We start from the raw sequence: 22,222 nt of genomic DNA on the forward strand, positions 1-22,222 counted from the left end.
TATCATGTGGTTTTTCTGAAATAGTACATTTGCAGCACGTTTTTTTAAAATTATGACAAACTTTATGTTAAAGCACTTCAAATAACAAAGAAACTTTATTTTAAAAGGCGTAATTAGAACAAAAAGCAATGAGGGGAGATAAGATTATTATTAAGTTTTTTTTTTCTTTTTTTGATAATTACAAGTAACGTCAAAATGTGTGGCCCACCAGGGCATATTCATGTGGATTTTTTAAAGAAGGTATCGGAAACATAGTCATAGAAGAAAAGTAATGCGGGGTGTTTAAAAAAAGGGGGGAAAGGAAAAAATGCATAAGGTTCGTTAATTCATGAATAAAACGATAGTGGTATATAATATAGGATCAACCATAAAAAAAAAAGAGATAATTTTTCGTCTAGAAAAGTCTGTATACAGATCTAATGCTTCTTCTTTGAAATAGATGCCTTTGAGATAGAGCGTTGCTCACATTCTTTCCAATTGCGGTTTCCCATATCTTGAGCAACAGTTTTCCAAGCCTGTTTAAACAATCTGGAGTTCTTCTTGATAGCAAGCATAAGAAGTCGATCTTCAGCATCCGTCCATTCTCTTTGATCTAATGACTTGGATTGCAAGGTTTTGAAACGGCCCCAACAGCAACCACGAGAACGGTGAGGTAAATAGACAGTTGAGATCATCGCCCAAGATAAACCCTGAGAGTAACCTTGTTGTAATAGAATATCTTCGTCACTGGACCATGGTGTACGCGTCTGGTTGGTTGGACGAGTGCCGCGAGTAGGTGAAGGTGGTGAGGGAGAATCAATTTCCGGTGAAGATGGAATTGAGTAAAATAATGAGGAGTTACTAGATAAACTCATTGGGCTGTCAGGCGATGAAGAATATGACGACCAAGATGACTGACGTTCATGAATTTGTTTGTATGTTGGTGATTTAGTAGTACTAATTTCCAATGATTGGTTTGTATTACATAGCAAACTTTGAATGTCCATGTTATTTAGAAGTATTTAGATGTTTATGTATATGTGTGTATATATGTGTGTGATAACAGTTTTTTTCTTTAATAAATAAAAAAAAAAAATTGGAATGAATAAAGATGATAATATAAAAAAGGTAAAATGAAAAAAATGTGTCTTTTATATGTCTTTCCTCATTTAAAAACTCCTCAGTAGTTTGAGATTAGCCCAATACACGCAAAACTGCAGCTGTCAACCATAACATGAAAGGAGACAATATTTATTAGGTTACACCATGTCAGATTTTCTGTTGTGTACCTGGTTTTGTTTGCTCCATGGTAACTTAACTTTGAGGAGGGGTGCTTATTATATCGTTTTTCGCTAAAACAATGAATAACGTGCTGATATATAAAGCTCCTAAGATACTAAATAGTGAGTTTGGTCGAAGCCCTCGCCTTTTCAGGTCTGTTCCTCCACGTTACTAAAGGAGAGCTCTTCTTCATTTACTAGTTCTCACTTCACGTTTTCAAAAAACAAAGAAAATAGTATTCGATGATAAAATTAAAGGAGTTTTTGGAAATGATAATATTTTCATTTAACCGATAGATCATATTCTCCTGCTGCAATTTATAAGATCGATTTCTCCTTGCCTCATGTCATTTGTGATACGTATTTTATTTTTCATGTTTAAAATATTCTAAGTTTAAACGAATCCCTAATTGACATAAAAGAAAAAAAGGTGGTTTCGTAATTAGGTCCGAGTTTCATTGCTTCTTTAAAATTCTAAGATTCTCCTCGGATCAGTATAAACTCCCATTTTAATAAACAGATTTATACACCTTCGCTCCTCCTCATGTAATTGGTAATTTTATTATATTGTGGTGTCAATGCGTGCAAGGAGTTCAAAGCTTATTGTTTCTGATAACTCCTTTTGCCCTTGTAACGTAGAACTAAACAGATCATAAATATGCCCATGCTTTTAAATCTGTAGTACGATGGCCTAAAAAAAAAAAAAAAAAAAAAAAAAAACCGCCATTTTTTTTTCTTCCTGTGTTATTTCAATTATAAGCACAGTTGGATGCAGTCTTACTGCTTTCATCAGAATTTTTTTAATAATAATCTGCAAAGGAGCAAAAACGAGACGCCTGGGATGACACCGTAGAGCATTTATTTTATTTATTCAGGGTTCAAGCATCCGTGCATCAGACTAAATATAGGAGAAAAGGGAAATGAAGGACGTTTATTACATAAAAATGGTGTAGTGTCTCCTTGATCGTTTTCTTTATGCATATCTAACGACGTGAACGATGCGAACCAGCATAAACAGGCTCACCCGAAGGAGTAAACTATAAATCTAAAGGTGAGTTTTTTTTTTCTCCATTTTTATCTTTATCTTTACCTGAAAGTTAGGATCAAAGACTAATCCATTCTTGATTATTTCATTACGGTAAAAACCTATGAGGGCATCAGTATTGTAAGCAAGGAGGTCAACATTTAAACTTACTACTGCATTGATATCCAAAACTAATATGTTTGTTAATTAGCGCATAGTATAATTATGGTGAGATATATGCAACAAAGCTTACCGGTGAGGTATATAACTAGCAAACAAACCCCACTAAAAGTAAAATATATATAAACATTATAATACACCATTTTCTTATTAAGATTTGGCAGTTACCTTATCACCACAGCCATGATCTTTTGAAACCTATAGAGAGTTGAGATATCAGCCACGGAGGTCAGATCACGATTTCGTACATCTTTTTTTTTTTTTTTTTTTTTTACCTTTAGAAAGAGATTTTTTTCTTCCTCTGACCAATCATGTACCCACTGTTCCTCTCCAGGTTCGTTGTGTCTATAGAAGTATTGGTTGGGATTTTTTTTGAACATCTTTAAGGCATCATTCTGTTAAAAGCAAGTTAATTAGCTGTGTTTTTTCTCTTTCCTTATTGGGTATAAAAACCTTTGCATTAGATATAGATCCTTTCTTTCTTTTGATCCCACTTCCTGTAGGATCAGCAAAAGAATAAGCACCACCACCGTTCTTTTCCCAGGCTTCAGAAGCAGATGGCTCAATCCCATGTCTTTGCATTACCTCTGGGTTTACCCAGCCTTTAAAATGTCCGTCCACAATAATTGCCTTACTTTTCACTTCTTTGCTAAAAAATTCTTCGGCTGTCAGCAATCTGCCTTCATCCATTAAATCTTGCAAGCGTGGATCATCCTATCAAAAAGCAAAAACCCCTGAGTTTAATGCCCTTGACCCCGTTGTCTCACTTTTTTAACTATATTTTTACCTTTACTTCCTCACCCAGTAATTCTATGTTGTTCTCCTTATCAATCTCAATAGCTAATGGTTTTTCTCCCCTGAGTCTGGAAGATTTTCTTATTGTTAGTACTACGGGTGCTTTTTTAGGTTTAGCTATTTTGCCATGTGTTAGTACTCTGATATGTGTCACTTCTTTAAAAAAAAAAAAAAAAAGGTTCGTACCTGTGTATGTTTTACGAGGCTTTTTGACAGCCTGTTGTTCGCTACTATACATTGTCAATAAAACCAGAGCCAAACTTTATAGACTTTTAAATTTTACCTTGTGTTTGTGGGTGCTGATGAGAAGGAAGTTTTCGCTTTAGAGATCCCGAGTTCTGCAATCAGTTGCTTGTTCAGTTCAATGTTTTTTAATCGTTCCTGTTCTATCAAATAATATTAGATTCAGGTGCCAAATCGTCCATAAATTAAAACAAAGCATTTACCGTAAGGGGTTGTCATGATTGTTTTTAACTTAAAAGCAGAAAACCCACACACCCACACACACATACACAAGATCGAGCGTATTTTTTTAATGTGGCTTATATTTAATGCATAAATTGACAGGTATTAATTTTAATACTTACAAAAAAAATTTATTTATAAAACGAAAATGAAGGGGAGAATAAGGGAGATAATTACATAATTCTAAGGAAATTACTCAATTTGTTCAACTTTACCGTTATGATAATAACTGATTAAATCAACGCTAAATTCAGCAAGTTGATGATAGAAAAGTTTTAAGAGATGAGATTGGTTTGTTGAAAGAGTTTCACCAGTCATACAGATGGTGTAAGGGACAAGCAATGTAACAATACCGTTCTTTAAAGATGTAGGCATACCAAGAGATCTTAAAAGAGGTTCCATGTTGTGAGGTACAGGTTCGCTACCACGCTTAACAGGTCCCTCAGGAAGAGAGATAGTCTCAGTGGCAACAGCTCCGGAACGAGCATAACCGGGCTTTACAAATTCTTTGAAATAAGTCTTGACTTCCTCAGGAGTCTTATTTGTGAAAAGCAAACCAACTTCGCTGGATAATTCCTATTTATGATATATCAGCAGCTGACAGTCTTCATTTCCATTCCAACGTTCTTACCTTAGCGATGGCTGCTAATCCTTCCTTATATTCTGATTCAGCAGTTGTACCGAGAGCCTTGGCCATAACTCTGTTCTTACCAAAGAAGAAACGAGAATCCTTGAAGTCGTTACGAATCTCCTTGAGGTATGTGTTACGCATGTCCTTGACAGAATACAAATACAAATAGTCATATTTATCAACACATTGGTGAATCTAAGTTTGTCAAAAAAGTTAATCTAAATTCGAGATTTGAAGTTTTTTTTTTTTTTTTTTTTTTTTTTTAAATATTACATCTTCAATCAACTTTTCCTTTCCTTCACGACCCTTCTTGTCGGTTTGGGTTAAAGAAACTACGAACTAATTTAGTATACGCTTTTATTTTTTAAAGTTGATTATCCTATCTTACCAACGGTACTACGCTTGGACTTGGGCATATTAAATAGAGAGAGAGATAACTGTTAATCAAAAAGCTTTTTTTTTTTTCGAACATATATTTTTTCTGGTCTTCTCAAAGCCGTGACTGTTTAGTCACTTGAAGACAGTCACAAAGGGGTAAGATTTGATTTGAAAAAGCCTTAAAAAGAAATCGTTGTTGAGATAGACACCATTCATGAGATATCACCACGTAGCTTCTTAAAACGTATTCAATTAAAAACCAGAAGATACTTACATCGCAGTTAAAGCTCTACATGATCAATTTATTTAAGTTGGGACAGACGATATACATTATTATCGATCTATGATTTAATAGACAAGAGAATAAATCTATAAGAGTAAATAGCAAATAGACAGGAAGACCCGGCTCTGTAATAGAGGCTGCATATCAGTTTAAAGGAAAATTTTACTGTAATAATTTATAAAAAAAATGTGTAAAACAAGACCAGATTAAACACTTTGTTGGCCTGAGAACACAATAAGATGTATGCTCTTTATATCAATTCCTGGTCTCCATTTGCCTCAGATAGTAAAATGAAATTATAATTATAGCATCAAGCAGCTAAATAAAAAAAAGATATTTTCTATCAAATAAGCATACACTTGTCCCGAAACTAACCTCTTTTCATTATTTATCATTTAGTTCTGGCCGTAAAAAGTAACGACATATTAACATACGTTCTCCTAAATACATACTGGATGCTGAAGCAAAGACACAATACTACACTGTTTTATTGTTGAGCAGAATTTTTTTAAAGAGATATATTAGGTGTTTAATTAGCGATAACATTGCTAAATCAGCTACACTGGGGTAAATATGTAGTCATGATGAAACCCAAATTAGTAAAGCACTGTTTAAAACAAATAAAATGATGTTTTCTTTAAATATTAACTAGAAATATTTGAACAATACGTTTAAAAGAACTACGTTGAACCAGATTGTTCTAACATTCAGAATGTGTAATACCTACTATGTTCTCTTGGGAAATTATGCTCAGGTAATTCGCCAAGATGGCTATAACCAAATTTTTGATGGTTCATACCAATATATTATTTGATATGATGTGGGATAGCTACAGTTTGACATCAAAGCTTCAAATATCGTTCACATGAATAATGTTAAAGAGTTTTGGCAATGTTTGTTTTTGCATAAAATTATCCCCAAGTGTTGCTCCGCTTCAAAATTTACATAACCCGGTCACTTACGCACAGGGCAGTGCTAGCTAGCTATTTTTTTGTTTCTTTCAATTTAAACGACCTTGAAATAAAGGTTAGATAATTCCTAATTTTTGTAGCTTATTAACTAAGTTGGAATTGTCCGTTTAAAAGCGCTTTTCGGTCTTCCTTGTCATAAAGACATAATATTCCTAATAACATGTACTCAGACTGCTATATTTATCGTATTACGTTGTTGAAATGAAGCGTAGTAGACCCTTTGAGAAAAGTAGATTTAATTATTCACAATTTTAGTCCTAATGAGATCGCAAATTATTTGCCACTGTGCGGTAAATCCAAGGACAGAAGATGCCATTGTCTCTTACAATAAAAATTTACGGGTTGTAGGTCATCAATTCTCTACAGAGTACAACAATATGGGTCGAACCGTAACACATCAGCGAATAGGGCAAGGTAGCATGATAAAAAAGAATTGGTGATGAAAAAATTTGAAACGAACAACATTAAAAATCCCTTCGTTTCCTTATACATTCACACAGAAACATGTTTCATACAAGTTTACCCTAAAATTACATTTAAGTCGTATGAAAATAATTTATGTGAGACGGTACAAGTTACATTAAATTTCCATTTTGCTGCACATGGACATTTTACTGTGAAGATAAAATGGTCAAATAACATTGGGTCCCAAAGAGCTATTCATAAAAGTGCTAATTTTTTACTATAGGATGGCAAGACAGAATAAGAAATAATACAAAGAAAAGTAGAAAGGCAAAAAAAAAAAAAAAAAAAAAAAAAAAAAAAAAAAAAAAAAAAGCCAGAAAAGCTGTTGTCCAGAAGAATAGAAAACTTGCCATCCCACAAGAGACATATATATCATTATTTATTTTTATCATTTGAAATTATTTATAACTTACAGAGAATAGAATAACATCGATTTAAATGGAAGCGACAGTGCCAAAAAGCCTCACCAAACTTTGAAGTGCAAGGATGGAAGTACTTATAGGAATCGTGACGCAATTTGGCATCTAAAAACATGTTCCCTTATGATTTGTTTTATCCGGAATGGTCCTGGCCTATCCAACACCTTTAGTAGACCCTAAAATGGTTACAAAACCATACTCGGGGAATGTTGGCTTACATGTTGTACATGTAGAAGAGGTTACAATTTTCTCGTCGCTTATAACCGTTTTTCTATTTCTCTGAAAAAAGGTAAGCAAGCGATAGAAAACGCAGTCTGATTTGTCCGACTTTTCTGGATTTAAAAGTAAGATTCTTTTGATTGTCATGCCACTTAAATATTCCATTGAAAGATAATATTTACAAAATCAAAATTACTCTTGTACGTTTGATAGCTTTTGGCTACATGGCAAGGAGGTGGTGCAACACAAAAGGATTTCTATCAATTTCAATGCTTATAACGACATATGTTGGCTTCAAAACATCGTACAATCTAACTCGTATTATGCTATAGAGGAATATTATCTGTCAACATTTCAAGGGCATTTTTCAGGAGAGTGATTTTTTCCCGTTGTACGTTTAGCAGTTGACTATAAATATTTAAGCTTAGGAATGACCTTACAGCTCACCTCCACCAACTGGGGATACATTGTAGCAATGGCATTTTTTTTATGCAGGTACATCACATGGTTAAATTGTAACCCGGTTATTGTATGCAATTTTTGCAGGCTGTCAGAAATATAATGTGAAGGGGGTGTGTGCGTCGCCTACAATAATAGAGTTCCAATTCACTTCCTCTTGATAAAACAACTTCACTCCATTCTACATTATATATCTACAGTGTGGGTATTGTAATCAAAGCAGTACAGAGATATTTTAGTTTGACATAAAATGTTAAAGTTCGTTTGCATTAGTTTTTGTCAAATGCGCGATTGTTCGTGCTCTTCAAAATATCATCTGTTTACATGTGATGCAAACAACAGTTCGTGTATAACCTGAACCAGTGGAGTATGCATATTTTTTTTAACTCTGTAGTACTACATATGTAATTTTGATATTTTCTTCTCATCGGATGCTTCTATTTTTTACATTTTTACATGCTATATTTTATTTTGTCGCCATCTAAACCATGGTATTCTAATGTGAGATGTTCCATAACTTGATTTTTGATAGTCGAATTCTCTTAAACAAAGGAAACATATTAGCCATCTTTGTGTTAAAAAATTATTGAAAATATTTTGCCTACTATTGAAAAAGAAACCGTGAGTACACATCAACATATACGACATAATCTTTGACTATTTCTACTCTTTAATAACATAACTATACTGAACGATATACTGGTCTTGCCTCACTGATAAAAATATCTTTACATCGCTTTAAAAATGAAGGTAAACTACCGAAATGTTTAAAAAATTTCCAAATGTAAAACAATATAGCAAGCCGATAAACCAGAAATAGATCCCCTTATGAAACAGTGTAAAAAGTATATACATATGAGTGTGTGTGTGTGTGTGTGTGTGTGTGTGTGTGTGTGTGTGTTTACAGGGAATAACTCAAAATGCTTTTTTATTTATTTATTAAAATTTTAAACGATGATATGTTTCTTTGCCCAAAGACTTAGTCTATGTGTCGTCTTTTTGATGGCTGAGGGTGGTTGAGGGAGATTTGGTATGGATAGATCTGAAATGGATCGTTTGATGGAAGGGTCTTCATACGACGACTCGAGCAAGATATTTGGAAAACTTGTGGTGCGAGTCAGAGAAGGTTGAGTCAGTAGATCCCATTGAGAATATTCTTCTTCCAAGAGTTGAAATGGGGATAGAGGTATAGTGGGTAAATCAAAAGAAACAGGTGTGGTATTGATGGCGAGTGAAGGCATGAAGAATGGATGTGATAATGCATTGGATGAAGTAATTCTTTTACATGGATCAAATTGTAATAATTTGGATAGTAAATCAATACCTTCAGATGAAATAGAATTTGGCTGTAACACCATAGATAATGAATCTATTTTAGGGAAAATCTTTTTTTGTAACCCATTATTAAAAAATCATGCAAAATAACAAGTGTTTAAATACATACCTTCGGAAATTCAAAACCCATTTTATGGGCTAGTTTGACACCGTCTTTCCATTCACCACCAATACCAATATAGGAAGTGACGGGAGTTAAAGGGTTTGTGTTTGATTTTGAATTAATAAAGTTTGGTTGTAGAATAGAATAAGTCTTCTTTGCAGTTGTAGATGGGGTACCGAGTACTTTACAAATTCTAAATAACTGATCAATTTCAGATTGACCTGGAAAGAGAGGATTCAAAGTGACTAATTCAGCAAAAATAGCACCCACAGCCCATAGATCGATTGGATATGAATAATTTGAAGATTTCAGCAAGACTTCTGGTGCTCTATACCATCTTGTGCTCACATAATCAGTACAAGGACGAGTTAATTTTTTGATGTCAGTAGCCAAACCGAAATCAGCTAATTTTACTACAAGGTTTTGTGTAATTAGCAAATTTTCTGGCTTCATGTCTCTATGAAATATAGATTCGACATGATGAATATGATTTAAAGCTGATAAAATCTGAAATAAAATAGATTTGATCTCCTTGGGTTGGATGATTTGATTTGCTTCTTTGTGGTCATTAATAAACTGATATAGATTACCGCCATCCATATATTCCATAATAAAATAAAACTCCTTTGTTGATGGACTAAGAAAAGTTTCATATAATTGAACAATATTCGGATGACTGGACATTTTTTTCAAGGTCTTGTACTCTTTCTGTGAGGTACACTCTGAATAACTGTTAAACTTTTTCTTCATAATTTTGATAGCCACCTTAATTTTTATTTTTGGTTAGATCCCCGTGTTTTTTTATTATGATTTTCCACTCACGAGTTCGTTTGTTTTGCTTCTTCTTGCTTTATGTACTGAGCCAAAAGAGCCGTCTCCCACTTGTTCTAGCAGCTCATACTCATAAAAAGGTGATTCCTTTCTTGTATTCATTGAACAATTACAAAAAAACTGATGGAGAAAGGGAATGAAAAAAGGGGAAAACGGGGGATATGAGCTAATTTCTGAACTCTTTTTTTTTAATTGTGTCGCCTGTTTAAAATTTTATTGCATTTTGATTAAAAATATATTGCTTCCCGTTTTCTTTCTTTACACCATGGCCCTTTGTCTATGACTCAATGCTTGCAGATCTTGCTGATTCTACAACCTCTCTATTTTTGACTCTTCCCTTGCTCCTTTATCCTCACTCCCAAAAAAAAAAAACATTATTTTTGAAACCCAGACCATTTTCGGGTGACGTGAAACTGCATATTTTTTTTTTTTTTTTTTTTTTCATGAGCTATTGTCAGGACACAACCAGTTGATCTCCACATAACTCCAGTCACGCCACACCTAAGGCCCTTCAGCTTAATCAGGTCTTTTCTAAACATTCCTGCTCCCAAAGACTACCAACGGAACCTTTGATGAATCCTCTTCATAAGGAAGTGGCTTCCACTTATTTGGTCTTTCCAATCAAAAGGATTAAAAAAATATAGCTTAATTACTTCTTATCCGTTGTATTTTTGACATCAATTTTGGCATCTCTCTGCTTAAACTTCTTCTTTCTTCGCTTTTTTATTTTCTTCTTGTCTCTTTTACGTTTGTTATACTTTGAAGTACCGTGTACCAAAATGTTCACCATCGCTTTGGCAGCTCGCTATCTTCCTTGATATAGAAAAAAATCTGTCTTTTGTTGTACCAAATACATAAAAATTTAAAAGGACATTCAGGTGACTGAAAATGTGTTGGATATAATTTCTGTATGTATTGACATCTGCAGTTTTTGTTGTAGGCGTCTCAGTCTCAATTGCCTCTACCCCATTCTCTTGCTTTCTCCGCAACAGCCTTTTTTGGTATAAAGGACTACCTGAAGTGGTATTACTCCTTAGTAGCACAACGAAGTAAATAGTATGTTTTTACCGATCTAAACCCTCCACAGCCGTGAACACGGCCTTTCTACCTGGATCCAGAAAAACTGGTCGAAATACACTCTTCACTTCTTCAGAATTAAAATCCATGAGCTGAATCTGCTGTTTACCAATGTTACTGTTCTGTTCTTCCTATCTTCTTCTGTAGACCACACAGTCTAGATCAAAGCCGTTCGACCCAAATAGAACAGTATTATTTTCGTTTGGAATGATATCATGACTTTAGTTTGTGTATGTAAAACAAAGTATGTTAAGAACAAGTTTCAACTCACTTAATCGTGAGGTACATACCTTGAAATTCGAAGTTTATCAAAATTAAGCACTCGACAAAATACATCAAGTTGTTCTTTGTACCTATTAGGCTTTGATATTGATAAGAATGAACATATAGCACTTATGTCTAAAGAAATGGATTTGAAGTGCATCGAAGGGTTGGGGGAACAAACTAAATCTACGTGGTACGAGACGGCGTTTTTCATTTGATGGTTTTTCTTTAAAGATTTTTCGTCTTAATTTTCATTTGCTCTTTCAAAGGATGACAGGATAAAAGCTAAGAATGGGATGAAGCTTTATGGAGAATTTGATAAGGTGACAAAAGTAACTTTTGTGGGGGACAACTTCTTTGAGACAGGCATATTTCTTTAATTCTCAATTTTTTGGTCTTCACTCAGAATGTTGTCTGTGGTACCCCAGCTAGGTTCACCGCCACAGATAAGTTGATAACAGTAATTAACCGCAATCTAGATCACATCTGATGGTCTTATGGTCTGAAAAATACAAACAGATTAGATTCGGAAACAAACTAGTAATTACAACTATGGTTTACCGTCAACTCCTTCTGTAAACAATATTTTAAATACTGAATGACTCTGTTCTCGAAATTTTTAACAACATCATTTGTATATGTAGTTGCAATCTCTACACTCAGGCCCCTGTCAATAAATCACTTGCGTCTTTTGGAAGTGCTTCTTTGTATATTGCAAATAGATATAAGGAACGAAATTCGATCCAAACAGTCAAAAGTTGCTCAGTAACATGTATACTACCTGTGTTCTTGCGCGAGCCCACTAATTGACAGTAAAACTTTGCTTTCTTTTCTTTGGTAGAGGAGGAGCCCACTTTGAACATATTAAAATATAGTACTACAAACAGTAAATGTTATCACAAAAATACCATCATTTGCAGAAGCTTCTCTGTAGAACGATCGCTTGAAATATTGTTTGTTCACATGCCCTACGTTATGGCAATCTATACAGGTAATTTCTGTAAAATATATACGTTGTCTATGTTAATCGTTTACTTGTAAAGCTCTACCTTTGAAACTATCGTCATCCTTTGTATTTATTTTAGATAGAACGTCTCTTTTCTTCTTGATAGCAACTTCTTTAATCATAGTGAAATTTGAGAAAAGTAAAATAACATTTTGTTACGGAACGCAAGCTTTATTTGTTTACTTTTTTTTTTTTTCATACAAATACCTGAGGAACTGACCGCGAGTAAGGATTCTTTATCTGTTTCCTTACTTATTATTGTGCTCGATTTCTGCAGCCCCGATAAGTCTTACATATCAATTAATTGATCATTGAGGAGATAGTTTTATCTCCCCGCAACAATTTGACCACAGGCTCGGTTTATATGTAAAAGAAAAGAGAGGCATCCAAAATCATAATTTACAGATAAAATAAATTGTTTTTATAGCCAATAATGTTAACTTGATTTGAATGCGGTATCTTATCATTCTTCAATAAGATCGCTGTAAAAATATTATCGATGATGCTACCCTTTTAATTTATCTAGACGTTTAAGCTTGTACACGACATTTAAAACTAAAAGATAAAAACGTTTTTTTATGGTAAGAGCTCAGTCCACTTATAGTTGTATACTTTAGCCTCCAAGTAGAGATATTAAACAGATATAAGGGTTCGTTTTCATTCTTTTTTTTTAAATAATGATTCTATGCTAACACGCGTTTCATTTTATTTTTAGTTCCCTTTTTCATGTATTGAAGATGCAATTTCCATCAGACTTTTATTATATACAAGCAATGAATATCATTTACGTATTGTTAGTATAATTATTTTTATTCCAGTAAGGTAAAAAAAAAAATGTTACTACTTTCTTTAGATTGTTTTACTTATCATCATTATTATTATTTCGTTATACAATGTATAAGACCTTTTAAGGCCGTTTAAAAGGTAAGCTCGAGTATAAAGCATGCCTTTTGTGTAGTTAATGTTTGACTATCAAATGCTTTTAGAAGCAAATCTGATTTGTCTTTACCGGCGTTCGCCGCAATACGCTCATCAAATCATTTTAATAAACTATTTCTTTTAAGACAATTTTTGAGCTCTCAACAATATTCTATTTTTACATTTTATAAGATTTTGGAGCAGTGTTTATTTGTATATTTGTATAATTGTTGTGAGTCGCACTAAAACAAAAAAGGAATGTTTCTGCTCGTTCCTTTTTTGGAAAATTTGAGAAAAAAAAATGCTGACATTTTCAACTGGTTGTGTAGGGCACATTAGATGCAGCAAACGCTATTTTGTGATTGAGCTGCATTTTGTATTTGTATCCCGTGTTATCAACATCTCTTTAAGGAGCTCATCCATTATTTTTTCTATCAGCCAATCAAATTAGAAATTTTTTTCCATGTGGAGCATAGCAACGGGCCCTTCATAGATACGCGCCATTTGCAGCGTTGAATACAAAGCTATTTTTACACGGTATATATCAATCAAATAACGAGAGATATTTCCTCTTGAAAAGTATTATCGTATTTTATACCGGATATTTATTATCGCTTCAAGGTTTCCTTTCAGATAAGCATTCTCCTATGCTTTTACTTGTTTGTTCGACATATATATCTATAGCTCGCCGTCTTTACCGGATATTTAGTATCGCTTCAAGGTTTCCATTCAGATAAGCATTCTCCTATGCTTTTACTTGTTTGTTCGACATATATATCTATAGCTCGCCGTCTTTAACAATATTGCAGAAAGTACAGAAATGATAATTGAGATGGAGCTTCATGCGAAGCAAGTAAATGTCAAAGTCTCTTTAGGTGTAACCTAATCGATCTTGTAATTTTTATTGTACTCCTACGTATTATTTTGCATACTCGAATTATCTTTTCTACTCTGGTGCCTCTACTTTTAGTACAACCATTGCCGTTGTTTTATATGGATACTTGGATAAAGTTAATGTTTCATGCAGCCCAGTATTTATTTTGTAAAAGATATAGTGTCAGTATAGAAGCATGGTCGTGCGGACAATTTAGGAAACATCCCAGAGCCTGCACGCACTCATCTTAAACAAAGTCTTACCAGCATAGGATTAGTTTGTAAAAAATATTGTCTAACAAGATGCAACATAGCAGTATGTCACGCGGCATGTTTATTTCCATACGAACATATAGACAGTAATTTAATCAATTCAAAATACACAGGTGAGAAATAGTCAAGAGCATTTGTATTGATGAGACTTTATGTCCTTAATAAGCATGGAATAAACAGAAATTATGAGTGCGGTGTTTTGTTTTTATTTATAATCCTTTTAAGGATATATAATCCTTTTACGGATAAAACTAAAAGAGCATGAAAGGTTGCCCCATTCAAAATGATAAATAGGCATTTGATTCTTTTGAAAAAAATAGCATACGACATGGATATATAAACCTTGGCAATAAAAAAAATAGTCAAGAGACATCACTGATTTGATGTATCTTTTTATACGGATTTGTTGACATCACATTTAACTTTTGAGCATGTGTTCCTTTTTTCCATAGATTCGTGTACTTTGAGCATCTTTTTAGTACCATGTACTTAATGCTCTTTTATGTAGTACCGAGTATCATCACTACCTGTATCACGGTCTATTACTCTCAACTGGCCTCGTAATGGACTAATCTTAGTTTCTTATACACTATTTTCAGATCAAAATGTAGAAAAAAATTCGTTCACAACGTAAAAAAAAATATGTTCATCTTCTGAAAAAAGGTTGGTTCAAAGACCGAAAAAAAAAATTTGAGCTTACCACTTCAGTGTATCTATGGTTGACCTGCAATAACAGGCCTGAAAAATTCTAGTTGCGACGTTGACGAACATTTCTAATGTTAGCTTGGTCATTTTGGGTCCTTGCTCTTCTCCGTTGGTCCTTGGGAGCCTCTCCTCGTCGAAATCTTTGGGGGGGGGATGCCATTTCCAGCACGAAGTGAACGAACAATATCAACCATGTTCAAGCAAGCAGCCAAATCACAATTCCATAGACGAGGAACAATCCTATTTGTGTTATTAGTTATGGATCTACAATTTTGATTTGTACATCTGTCAAAAGAACAAAAAAAAAAATATTAGATAAAAAAATTATAACTAAGTAAAATCAACATACCTTAAGAGACCATGTAGATTACACGAGGATTTACTCTTTGTCTATGAGGGCGCGGGTCATGGATCATCCGAAACGTTTCAAGACTTCTACGTTCACAAGCTGGGCAGCACTGACTTGTTCTAAATTCATCAATCAAGTACACCCTTTTACCAGCTTTTTAAAGCAACCGACGGAATCAAGGCCTCGAACCGGCTCATGAAATCTTGTATTAGGAGCAGACCAGTCACCCATGACATAAACAGCTTCGATACCAAACTGTTCACCCAGTTTTGCAATAAGATCCTCGTTTCCTTGCTGCTTTCTAAAATAGGCAGATAGCCGCAGTTTTCTGTGCAAGGGATGAGCAGTACGATGGTTAATTCGGAAGTTGACATATTGGTTTTGGATGATGCCTGTCATATTAGACCTGTTTGCAAGATAATGTTCAAATATACCTCTATTCAAAGAATCGTGATTAATCAAAAGCCTTTCGGCGGCTGCTACTCTGGCGGGTTTCACAGCTTTAGGGATTCGACGGTATTTCTTTATTTTTTCAAACTTGTCATGGTACTGTTTAGTAAAGCGAAACTTGTTTAGATTGTTTGCCGTTGAGTTTTCATGCACACAGAATAGCCAATCTCTTCGTCCAGAATTAATCGTAACACATCTTCCAACAGTTTCTTGAGCAATCTCTTGTGAAATGTACTGAGTTGGTTCCACCACAACAGCAAAACGAGCAGTGTATCTGCTTTCACGATCCATTATTTTTTTAATCACAGTAACACCTACTTCATCCGTTTAAATAGTTCCTCTAAACTGGAGCTCGCCATTTTCTTGGTGTTTAAGTGCATTAGAGTTTGGGTTAATCACTTCACGCCAAAGCGCTATCTTATCTTGACGATTAGTCCACCGACGACCAAGAATGTTTTGACAAAGAATTTTTGAATTGATGGTTGTGTAGCAAGGAGTCCAAGAGCGGCGTAATGGAAAGCAATTAAACACAGGTAATCTTATATCAATAAATGATAAAGCCAGTTCATAAAAAGCCCGCATATGCTCAACTGGTCTTGCTTTGGAATCGTAATAAATGCTATTCCCACGAAAGCGGTAGTCAGTGGGATAGATGGTTAGGACAGGGCGAAGAGTTTCAAGAGCGTTGTTGTAGATAGGGTTCTGGAACTGCTCTGCGTCCAATACAAAATCTTGAGGTAACCTTCTAGCTATAAGTTCCTTGAATCTTGTCGCCGGTTCAGTTATATCTCTGTAGATTTCAGATTTTATTAGTACATCAATTAATCCTTCACGTCTTCTATCAGCAATTAATTCGGCTTTTCTTTGTCGAATACGAAGTAGATGGTTAATAGCTTGTTTAAGATGACTTCCCAAACGTATCTGGACATTGTTGCTATAAGCTGTGAAGATGTTTGCTAACCATAACGGAAATCTGGTGGAACAAAACCAGTGAACTCCAAATAGTCATCCAGATAAGTGTCAATGAATGCACGAATCGCAGTTCTTCCACCTGCCCTTCCTCGTGCATACCGAGTCAGTTTAAGCCACACCTCGGCAAACAAAAAAATCACGATTGATAAATTGCCTGATATAAAAGTTCTCGTCTTCTTAAATGGCACGCAAAAAAGTGTAATTTGAGAGTGAGTATGCGTGTGTAGTGATGCTGTGGAAGTTTGCATGAATCGATAATAAATGTACCTTTTCTAGCTCTCATTTTATATTTATATCTTTTGAATAGAAGGTACATACCTCATATTATAGAAAAATTCAGATTGCTCATTATACGAAAGCAAACGGAAAATAATTGTGTCATTCAAAGTAAAACAAAAATTGGTTGAGATACCCCTAATACATACAATGAAATAAAACTTTATTTCAAGTAAAAGTGTAAATGCCATGTACTTGTCTGAGCGTTTTTAGGTCTTTTGATTGTTTAGTTTTGGGGTTTGACAAAAAAAAACAGGTTAGATACCTTTTCGGGATGTCAGGTAAGGAAGGAAGTCTGGTGCATCCATATACTTATCCACTTATACATTTGTTACCAATAAGTATGTCGTTCATAACGAAATAGTGGTATTTAATTTATTCTTGGTAACGCAACACATCTACCGGGGGGGGGGGGTAGGTTGCTATCCCTCACCCCCCTTATGGGTGAGTAACAGCAATATCAAGTTTTGCTCATTTGTGCGTATCAAAATAGGCTTAAAAAAAAAGACAGTAATTATTTGGTTTAAATTCAATCGTTCAATTTTTAAGAGCAAGCTGTCAAGCAGGTTAGTCTATTGGATGAAGTGACTTTAAATCAAAGTTATATTATACGCATACAATAGTGCACTTATCTGGGTCCTTCAATATGATGAAACATTGTTCTTCTACTTTAGCAGTATACCCATTTAATGATAACAGATATATTTCTCTTTCGTTCAATTCGTTTGTAAAGTATGCATGGAAAATTAATTCCGTCGCTGATTGAAGTTTTGTTCTAAGCGTGCACGAATAATTTATGAAAATAGTGGGTAGCGCATGTGAAACAGTAAACGTCCCATAACTCAGGTGTGAGTGAGTTTATAATCTCGTTATAGCTGCTTCGTGACTATTAGCAAGTCATCCCTATGGCGTAAACATGTTCCACTTGGGAATATATAGATTTGTTATTGAGAAAAACGATGAGTAACAAAGACGTCAGAGATTGACACTGACACAGGTATTGAGTTTAAAATGCAGATCTGATTAAGAAAAAACTAACATTCTGCACATTCTAGTTCTGCATGTAGTATGCATTGTCTTCCAGAAGGACCTTTTGTTTTCTTTTAAAGAGAAACCGAGTTGCATGTATAGGTTTTCTGCAATTTTAACCCGTGGCGCACCCGACGGTGGAGGAAAATGATAGAATATGTGCAATGAAGGTGTGAGGTTTATATCCATCATATTGATAAATAAATGCCTTGAAAATAATAGCATTAACAGACACATTTTCATAGTCAAATAAGAGACTGAGACATCGCGCCTAAATAAATGTATTCTAAAAGCTACTGAGACCCTCCTCCGATAAAATGTTTATGACTGTAATTTTTTAACCGAGAAAACTAACGAAGTACCGATGCCTTTGTAAAAATGACCACAGATCAAGAGTTGTAGACTAATGTTGGGGAAAGCATGCAGAAGAAAAAGTTGTGTGGTTTGGCAAGACGCTGATTGCACTATGGGTAGTCGATTGCTGCTTTGTTGGAATGAAGGGCTGTAAAAATCTAAATGAGAAAGTTTGTCGACATGTTTACTGGCATAGTTTGAGAAGAAAAATGCAAGCCTAAAATCAATATAAAGAGTGTGAAGCAAACACTGGATCTAAAAGAGATGTAAAAAGGAGTGGAAGCCGCAGGTATTTGCCGTTAGAGCCTTATTTGCTCTTTCCCTCCCTTTTTTTTTTTTTTTTTTTTGAAGCCATTTTTTTAAAAAACGTCATCAATGAAAATTTGTTCTGTGTAAATAATCAAAAAAAAAAAAAAAAAAAAGGGGGTTGGGGACAGATATATTTTTCTTTTTCTCTTCTTCTTTGTCTGTTTCTATTAGTTTAAATTTTTTCTAGTAACTTAAGAGAGAGTATAAACACCACAAGGTTTAAATTCGGTTCGAAAATAAAAAACGCAACAATCTCTATAAAACACACATTTTAGCTGTGGAAAAAAAAAATATATAGATTACAAAGAAACGTTTTATTATTTATTCGAGTGGGACGGTAGAAACAGCAAAAAAGAAGAATCTTACACATTATTAGTCTGGAATGCCAAATTCAGAGTCGCTACTACTTCCAGAATCTATTGGGAAACGCGTTGATCCAACCTATAGTAAAACACTACAAGCAAGACTCCAAGAGTTACTGCATAGTCAAAATGATTGGTAAACAAATTTTACTAGTGCTCGTAACCCTTTCCTTATTCTTTTACTCTTCTTTTAGCTTTCCCGGATCACAACCTGTCAGCTTTGAATCCAAGCATTTAGATGATATACAGCGTGAAGACTATTTCGTATGTGAAAAATCTGATGGTGTACGTTATTTATTGTTCTTTCTTCATTCATCTAAAGGTCCTGCTTCTTTCTTAGTGAGTGTGTAGTTATATTCTTTTTCGTATAAAAACACGCATTAACATCTTTTATTAATATTAGTATGACAGAAACAAGTACTGGTATTATGTTCCCAATTTATTATTTCCTTTAAGAGGTAGAGATAATGAATATCTAAAAGATACCTTGATGGATGGTGAACTGGTGTTGGATATTGATCAACACAAGGTAACATCTATAGCGTCTAGAATCACATCATACTCATGCATCTTTGGCAATAGAAAACATGGAGATATCTTATATTCGATCTAATGGTAGTCAACGGTTCAACAATAATACAACGTTCGTTCAGTACTCGACTTGGTGTAAGTGCCCAGGAAATATCATCCCACCTAAAATGAATCTAATTGAATATATTTAAAAAAAAAATATAGATGCTGCAACAAGATGTCATCCACCCATTTAATGTTAGGATGCGCACACAAACAGATCCATCCAACCTACCTCCATTTACGTAAGATCTTATTAATTTTTTTGATGAGATGCATAGGTTGATCTAAATATGATTTTGGATTATATAGGGTGGAATTGAAAAAGATGGAGAGATCATACGGGTTACATTTAGTATTTGAGCAAATACCCAAATTAAAGCACAAGAGTGATGGTATTATCTGGACTCCTGTCAAATACCCATATACATCCGGCACCTGTGAAAAACTGTAAGTAACCTTTTCTTTCATGCAACATTATCTATGGGATAAACACTGATGTGTAAAATAGACTCAAGTGGAAACCACCAGAGTTGAATACAGTGGATTTTCGAATTTCAGCAAAGTGGAGCAAAGAGCATAAACCGATTTATTCCATCGAGGTTTTATCCAATGGCGTAACTTATAAATTCTATGATCATTTTCAGCCTGAACCTGCGTTAGCCACACAGTAAGTGATTTTTTTTTTTTTTTTTTTTTTTTTTTTGGCTTAGGAGACAATCAGACTAATCCTCTTTCTCAAAAAGGTGGAAAAGTCAGTTACCTGATGGACGTATAGCCGAATTTAGGTAGGTAAAACAATGAGGCAAAAGAAAGAGAGAAAGTTTGGGATGCAGATGCACTAAACTTTTACAAAAAAAAAAAAGGTATGATTCAGACTGTGAAGTGACGATTATTGAGCAAGGATACGCACCCACTGTAAGAAAAGGTGGCTGGAGATTTGTGCGATTCCGGGATGATAAAAGTACAGCCAACGATGAAATGGTAGTGAAGAGGATTCGAAATAGCATACAAGATGGAGTGACAAAGGAACAATTATTACTATGCATGGATCGAGTACGTGCTGCCTGGAAGGCAAGAGAAAAAGGATTACCGATGCCTGCCCTACACCCAAAACCCACACCTTTATCCTTGTCTCATATATCACCCACATCTTCCGCATTAAACACACCCACTTCCAACATGCTTCAGTCACCCTCTGCAACCCCATCTGGTTATTTTCAAAGAGAAGATGCAGCGACCGGTGTCATCAGCAGGAGTAACTCTATTTCCGAAGAATCACCTTCAACAAAACGAAAATCATCCATCACCACCCCTCTCAACGTTGAGTCTGATGATTTAGCAGAAAGGAAACGATTAAAGCCAGTGGATGAAGAGGAAGAGGAGGAGGAGGGGAAGGATGAAAAATTGAAGGAGGAGGAAGTGCAGGAGGAAAAATCTATACCTGTTGAAAGTAATGCACCACAAGCATCAACACAAGTGATAGCACCAGCAGTAATTACAACACCAATAACACAGCCATTAGCACCGGCACCAGTACCGCCACCAACCTCACAACCACCAACGAATATAATAGCCCAACCAGGATCGCCTCGACGACGTAAAATCTCGATTGTAAAGAACGATGTAAAGAAAGTGCAGACAAATGAAAGTGCCGAAGCGTCTCCACCAGTGACGGAAAAGAAACAACGTAAAGCCAATGTTTCGAAACGAACAGCCTCAGCACCCACGGTATTTATTAAGCAAAAGGAACGAAGTCCACCATTAGCAACGTCTCCTAAACCACTCTTACCACCGCCATTAGATTCACATAACCGTCGATCTAAATCTATACCACAACAAAAGGAAGCGAAAAAGATGAAACCATCCTCCTCTTCTTCTATTCATAATCTGTTAACGACCTCAGTGGAACCTGGTACGCGAGCTTATAATTTCTCTGCCATCCTGCAAAAGGACGATATTCCGGCCACTGTACAACCGCAACAACCTGTGCAATTTATTAATTTTCATGCAGAGGGTCGAAACCAGGCAACAAATAATAATCACATTATGATCATTCGTAGTGAATCTCATAGTCAGGCAACGCCGTCACCACCACCACCACCACCACCACTAATACAAGCTGCACATCCACCACCTCTCAAACCGCCTCCACCACAACCTACAACACAGTCTGCTTGGAAAAATAACGCGTTTGCCAATCATCCTTATCACCCTCCCTATCAGCAAGAATATTATCAGCCCTATCGTCAGCAACAGGTTGCTCATGAATATCAGCCCCAACTGCAGCAGCAGCCATCACTACCACCGCAACCACAGCCGGTACAGCGTGTACAGCAGATACAACCACAGCAGACACAGCAGACACAGCAACCACAGCAGCAGATACAGCCATTGCAGCGCCAACGTCAACCACTACCACAACCACCCAAAAGAAAAAACAGTCAAAAAGCTAAACTTGATTTTATTTTGAATTAAATGTTGTCAAATAAAAAAAACATATGGTACCAATCAAAAAAAAAAAAAAAAAAAAAATCGCGTGTGACTGTGAACTCGTAAATTCCAACTTTTTCTTTGTTCCTCAGTTTTTTTTTTTTTCTTGTTCGTGTTTCTTTTTT

At 35.0% G+C, this 22,222-nt stretch overlaps 7 protein-coding genes across 7 annotated transcripts; 1 reads left to right on the forward strand and 6 right to left on the reverse strand.

The window, feature by feature from the left end:
• Positions 1-167: 167 nt before the first annotated feature.
• On the reverse strand, positions 168-1,075 carry EV154DRAFT_513596 (uncharacterized protein). The gene is made up of 2 exons (XM_051602041.1): positions 440-1,075; positions 168-346 (listed from the first exon to the last, which is right to left on the reverse strand). The coding sequence occupies exons 1-2, from the start codon at positions 984-986 to the stop codon at positions 327-329; spliced, it is 567 nt and encodes a 188-aa protein (XP_051456148.1). The 5' UTR covers positions 987-1,075; the 3' UTR covers positions 168-326.
• A 1,013-nt stretch (positions 1,076-2,088) lies between these two features.
• Positions 2,089-3,752, reverse strand: EV154DRAFT_552824 (uncharacterized protein). Its single transcript, XM_051605080.1, has 11 exons — positions 3,705-3,752; positions 3,542-3,644; positions 3,445-3,488; positions 3,251-3,375; positions 2,917-3,177; positions 2,739-2,858; positions 2,632-2,661; positions 2,537-2,568; positions 2,455-2,474; positions 2,350-2,405; positions 2,089-2,296 (listed from the first exon to the last, which is right to left on the reverse strand). Exons 1-11 carry the CDS (start codon positions 3,718-3,720, stop codon positions 2,243-2,245), a joined length of 861 nt encoding a protein of 286 aa, XP_051456149.1. The 5' UTR covers positions 3,721-3,752; the 3' UTR covers positions 2,089-2,242.
• An 84-nt stretch (positions 3,753-3,836) lies between these two features.
• Positions 3,837-4,815, reverse strand: EV154DRAFT_445711 (ribosomal protein L10-domain-containing protein). The gene is made up of 4 exons (XM_051597094.1): positions 4,743-4,815; positions 4,628-4,686; positions 4,355-4,549; positions 3,837-4,299 (listed from the first exon to the last, which is right to left on the reverse strand). The coding sequence occupies exons 1-4, from the start codon at positions 4,768-4,770 to the stop codon at positions 3,916-3,918; spliced, it is 666 nt and encodes a 221-aa protein (XP_051456150.1). The 5' UTR covers positions 4,771-4,815; the 3' UTR covers positions 3,837-3,915.
• A 3,633-nt stretch (positions 4,816-8,448) lies between these two features.
• EV154DRAFT_552826 (kinase-like domain-containing protein) lies at positions 8,449-10,259 on the reverse strand. Its single transcript, XM_051605081.1, has 3 exons — positions 9,809-10,259; positions 8,993-9,751; positions 8,449-8,933 (listed from the first exon to the last, which is right to left on the reverse strand). Exons 1-3 carry the CDS (start codon positions 9,917-9,919, stop codon positions 8,496-8,498), a joined length of 1,308 nt encoding a protein of 435 aa, XP_051456151.1. The 5' UTR covers positions 9,920-10,259; the 3' UTR covers positions 8,449-8,495.
• Positions 10,260-15,414: 5,155 nt separating this feature from the next.
• EV154DRAFT_591516 (uncharacterized protein) lies at positions 15,415-16,275 on the reverse strand (the record flags this gene model as incomplete). The annotated part of the gene is made up of 1 exon (XM_051606897.1): positions 15,415-16,275. Exon 1 carries the CDS (start codon positions 16,021-16,023, stop codon positions 15,415-15,417), a length of 609 nt encoding a protein of 202 aa, XP_051456152.1. The 5' UTR covers positions 16,024-16,275.
• Positions 16,060-16,987, reverse strand: EV154DRAFT_603786 (uncharacterized protein; the record flags this gene model as incomplete). Its single annotated transcript, XM_051607367.1, has 3 exons — positions 16,060-16,625; positions 16,694-16,858; positions 16,972-16,987. The coding sequence occupies 3 exons, from the start codon at positions 16,985-16,987 to the stop codon at positions 16,060-16,062; spliced, it is 747 nt and encodes a 248-aa protein (XP_051456153.1).
• Positions 16,988-18,821: 1,834 nt separating this feature from the next.
• On the forward strand, positions 18,822-22,122 carry EV154DRAFT_271054 (mRNA capping enzyme, catalytic domain-containing protein). Its single transcript, XM_051594705.1, has 9 exons — positions 18,822-19,170; positions 19,229-19,356; positions 19,438-19,563; positions 19,617-19,700; positions 19,770-19,849; positions 19,917-20,054; positions 20,116-20,274; positions 20,351-20,392; positions 20,471-22,122. The coding sequence occupies exons 2-9, from the start codon at positions 19,273-19,275 to the stop codon at positions 22,080-22,082; spliced, it is 2,325 nt and encodes a 774-aa protein (XP_051456154.1). The 5' UTR covers positions 18,822-19,170; positions 19,229-19,272; the 3' UTR covers positions 22,083-22,122.
• Positions 22,123-22,222: the final 100 nt, after the last annotated feature.

Source organism: Mucor mucedo (assembly GCF_025094135.1).
Source record: "Mucor mucedo strain NRRL 3635 chromosome Unknown EV154scaffold_65, whole genome shotgun sequence".
NCBI classification, from domain to species: domain Eukaryota; kingdom Fungi; phylum Mucoromycota; class Mucoromycetes; order Mucorales; family Mucoraceae; genus Mucor; species Mucor mucedo.

Excerpts from the sequence above, each read along its gene's own strand:
- EV154DRAFT_445711 (XM_051597094.1), bottom strand. The coding sequence starts at position 4,770 with ATGCCCAAGTCCAAGCGTAGTACCGTTG. Across the intron at positions 4,550-4,627 it reads AGGAAAAGTTGATTGAAGAT|ATTCACCAATGTGTTGATAA; the intron begins GTAATATTTAAA and ends TGACAAACTTAG. Across the intron at positions 4,300-4,354 it reads GATTAGCAGCCATCGCTAAG|GAATTATCCAGCGAAGTTGG; the intron begins GTAAGAACGTTG and ends TATCATAAATAG.
- EV154DRAFT_513596 (XM_051602041.1), bottom strand. The coding sequence starts at position 986 with ATGGACATTCAAAGTTTGCTATGTAATACAAACCAATCATTGGAAATT. Across the intron at positions 347-439 it reads ACGCTCTATCTCAAAGGCAT|CACTATCGTTTTATTCATGA; the intron begins CTATTTCAAAGA and ends TATATTATATAC.
- EV154DRAFT_552824 (XM_051605080.1), bottom strand. Across the intron at positions 3,489-3,541 it reads TCAGCACCCACAAACACAAG|TAGCGAACAACAGGCTGTCA; the intron begins GTAAAATTTAAA and ends GACAATGTATAG. Across the intron at positions 3,178-3,250 it reads TACTGGGTGAGGAAGTAAAG|GATGATCCACGCTTGCAAGA; the intron begins GTAAAAATATAG and ends GCTTTTTGATAG.
- EV154DRAFT_271054 (XM_051594705.1), top strand. The coding sequence starts at position 19,273 with ATGATATACAGCGTGAAGACTATTTCGTATGTGAAAAATCTGATGGTG. Across the intron at positions 19,850-19,916 it reads TCCAACCTACCTCCATTTAC|GGTGGAATTGAAAAAGATGG; the intron begins GTAAGATCTTAT and ends TGGATTATATAG. Across the intron at positions 20,055-20,115 it reads TCCGGCACCTGTGAAAAACT|ACTCAAGTGGAAACCACCAG; the intron begins GTAAGTAACCTT and ends TGTGTAAAATAG.
- EV154DRAFT_552826 (XM_051605081.1), bottom strand. The coding sequence starts at position 9,919 with ATGAATACAAGAAAGGAATCACCTTTTTATGAGTATGAGCTGCTAGAA. Across the intron at positions 9,752-9,808 it reads GAAGCAAAACAAACGAACTC|GTGGCTATCAAAATTATGAA; the intron begins GTGAGTGGAAAA and ends ATAAAAATTAAG. Across the intron at positions 8,934-8,992 it reads TGGGTTTTGAATTTCCGAAG|ATTTTCCCTAAAATAGATTC; the intron begins GTATGTATTTAA and ends TTACAAAAAAAG.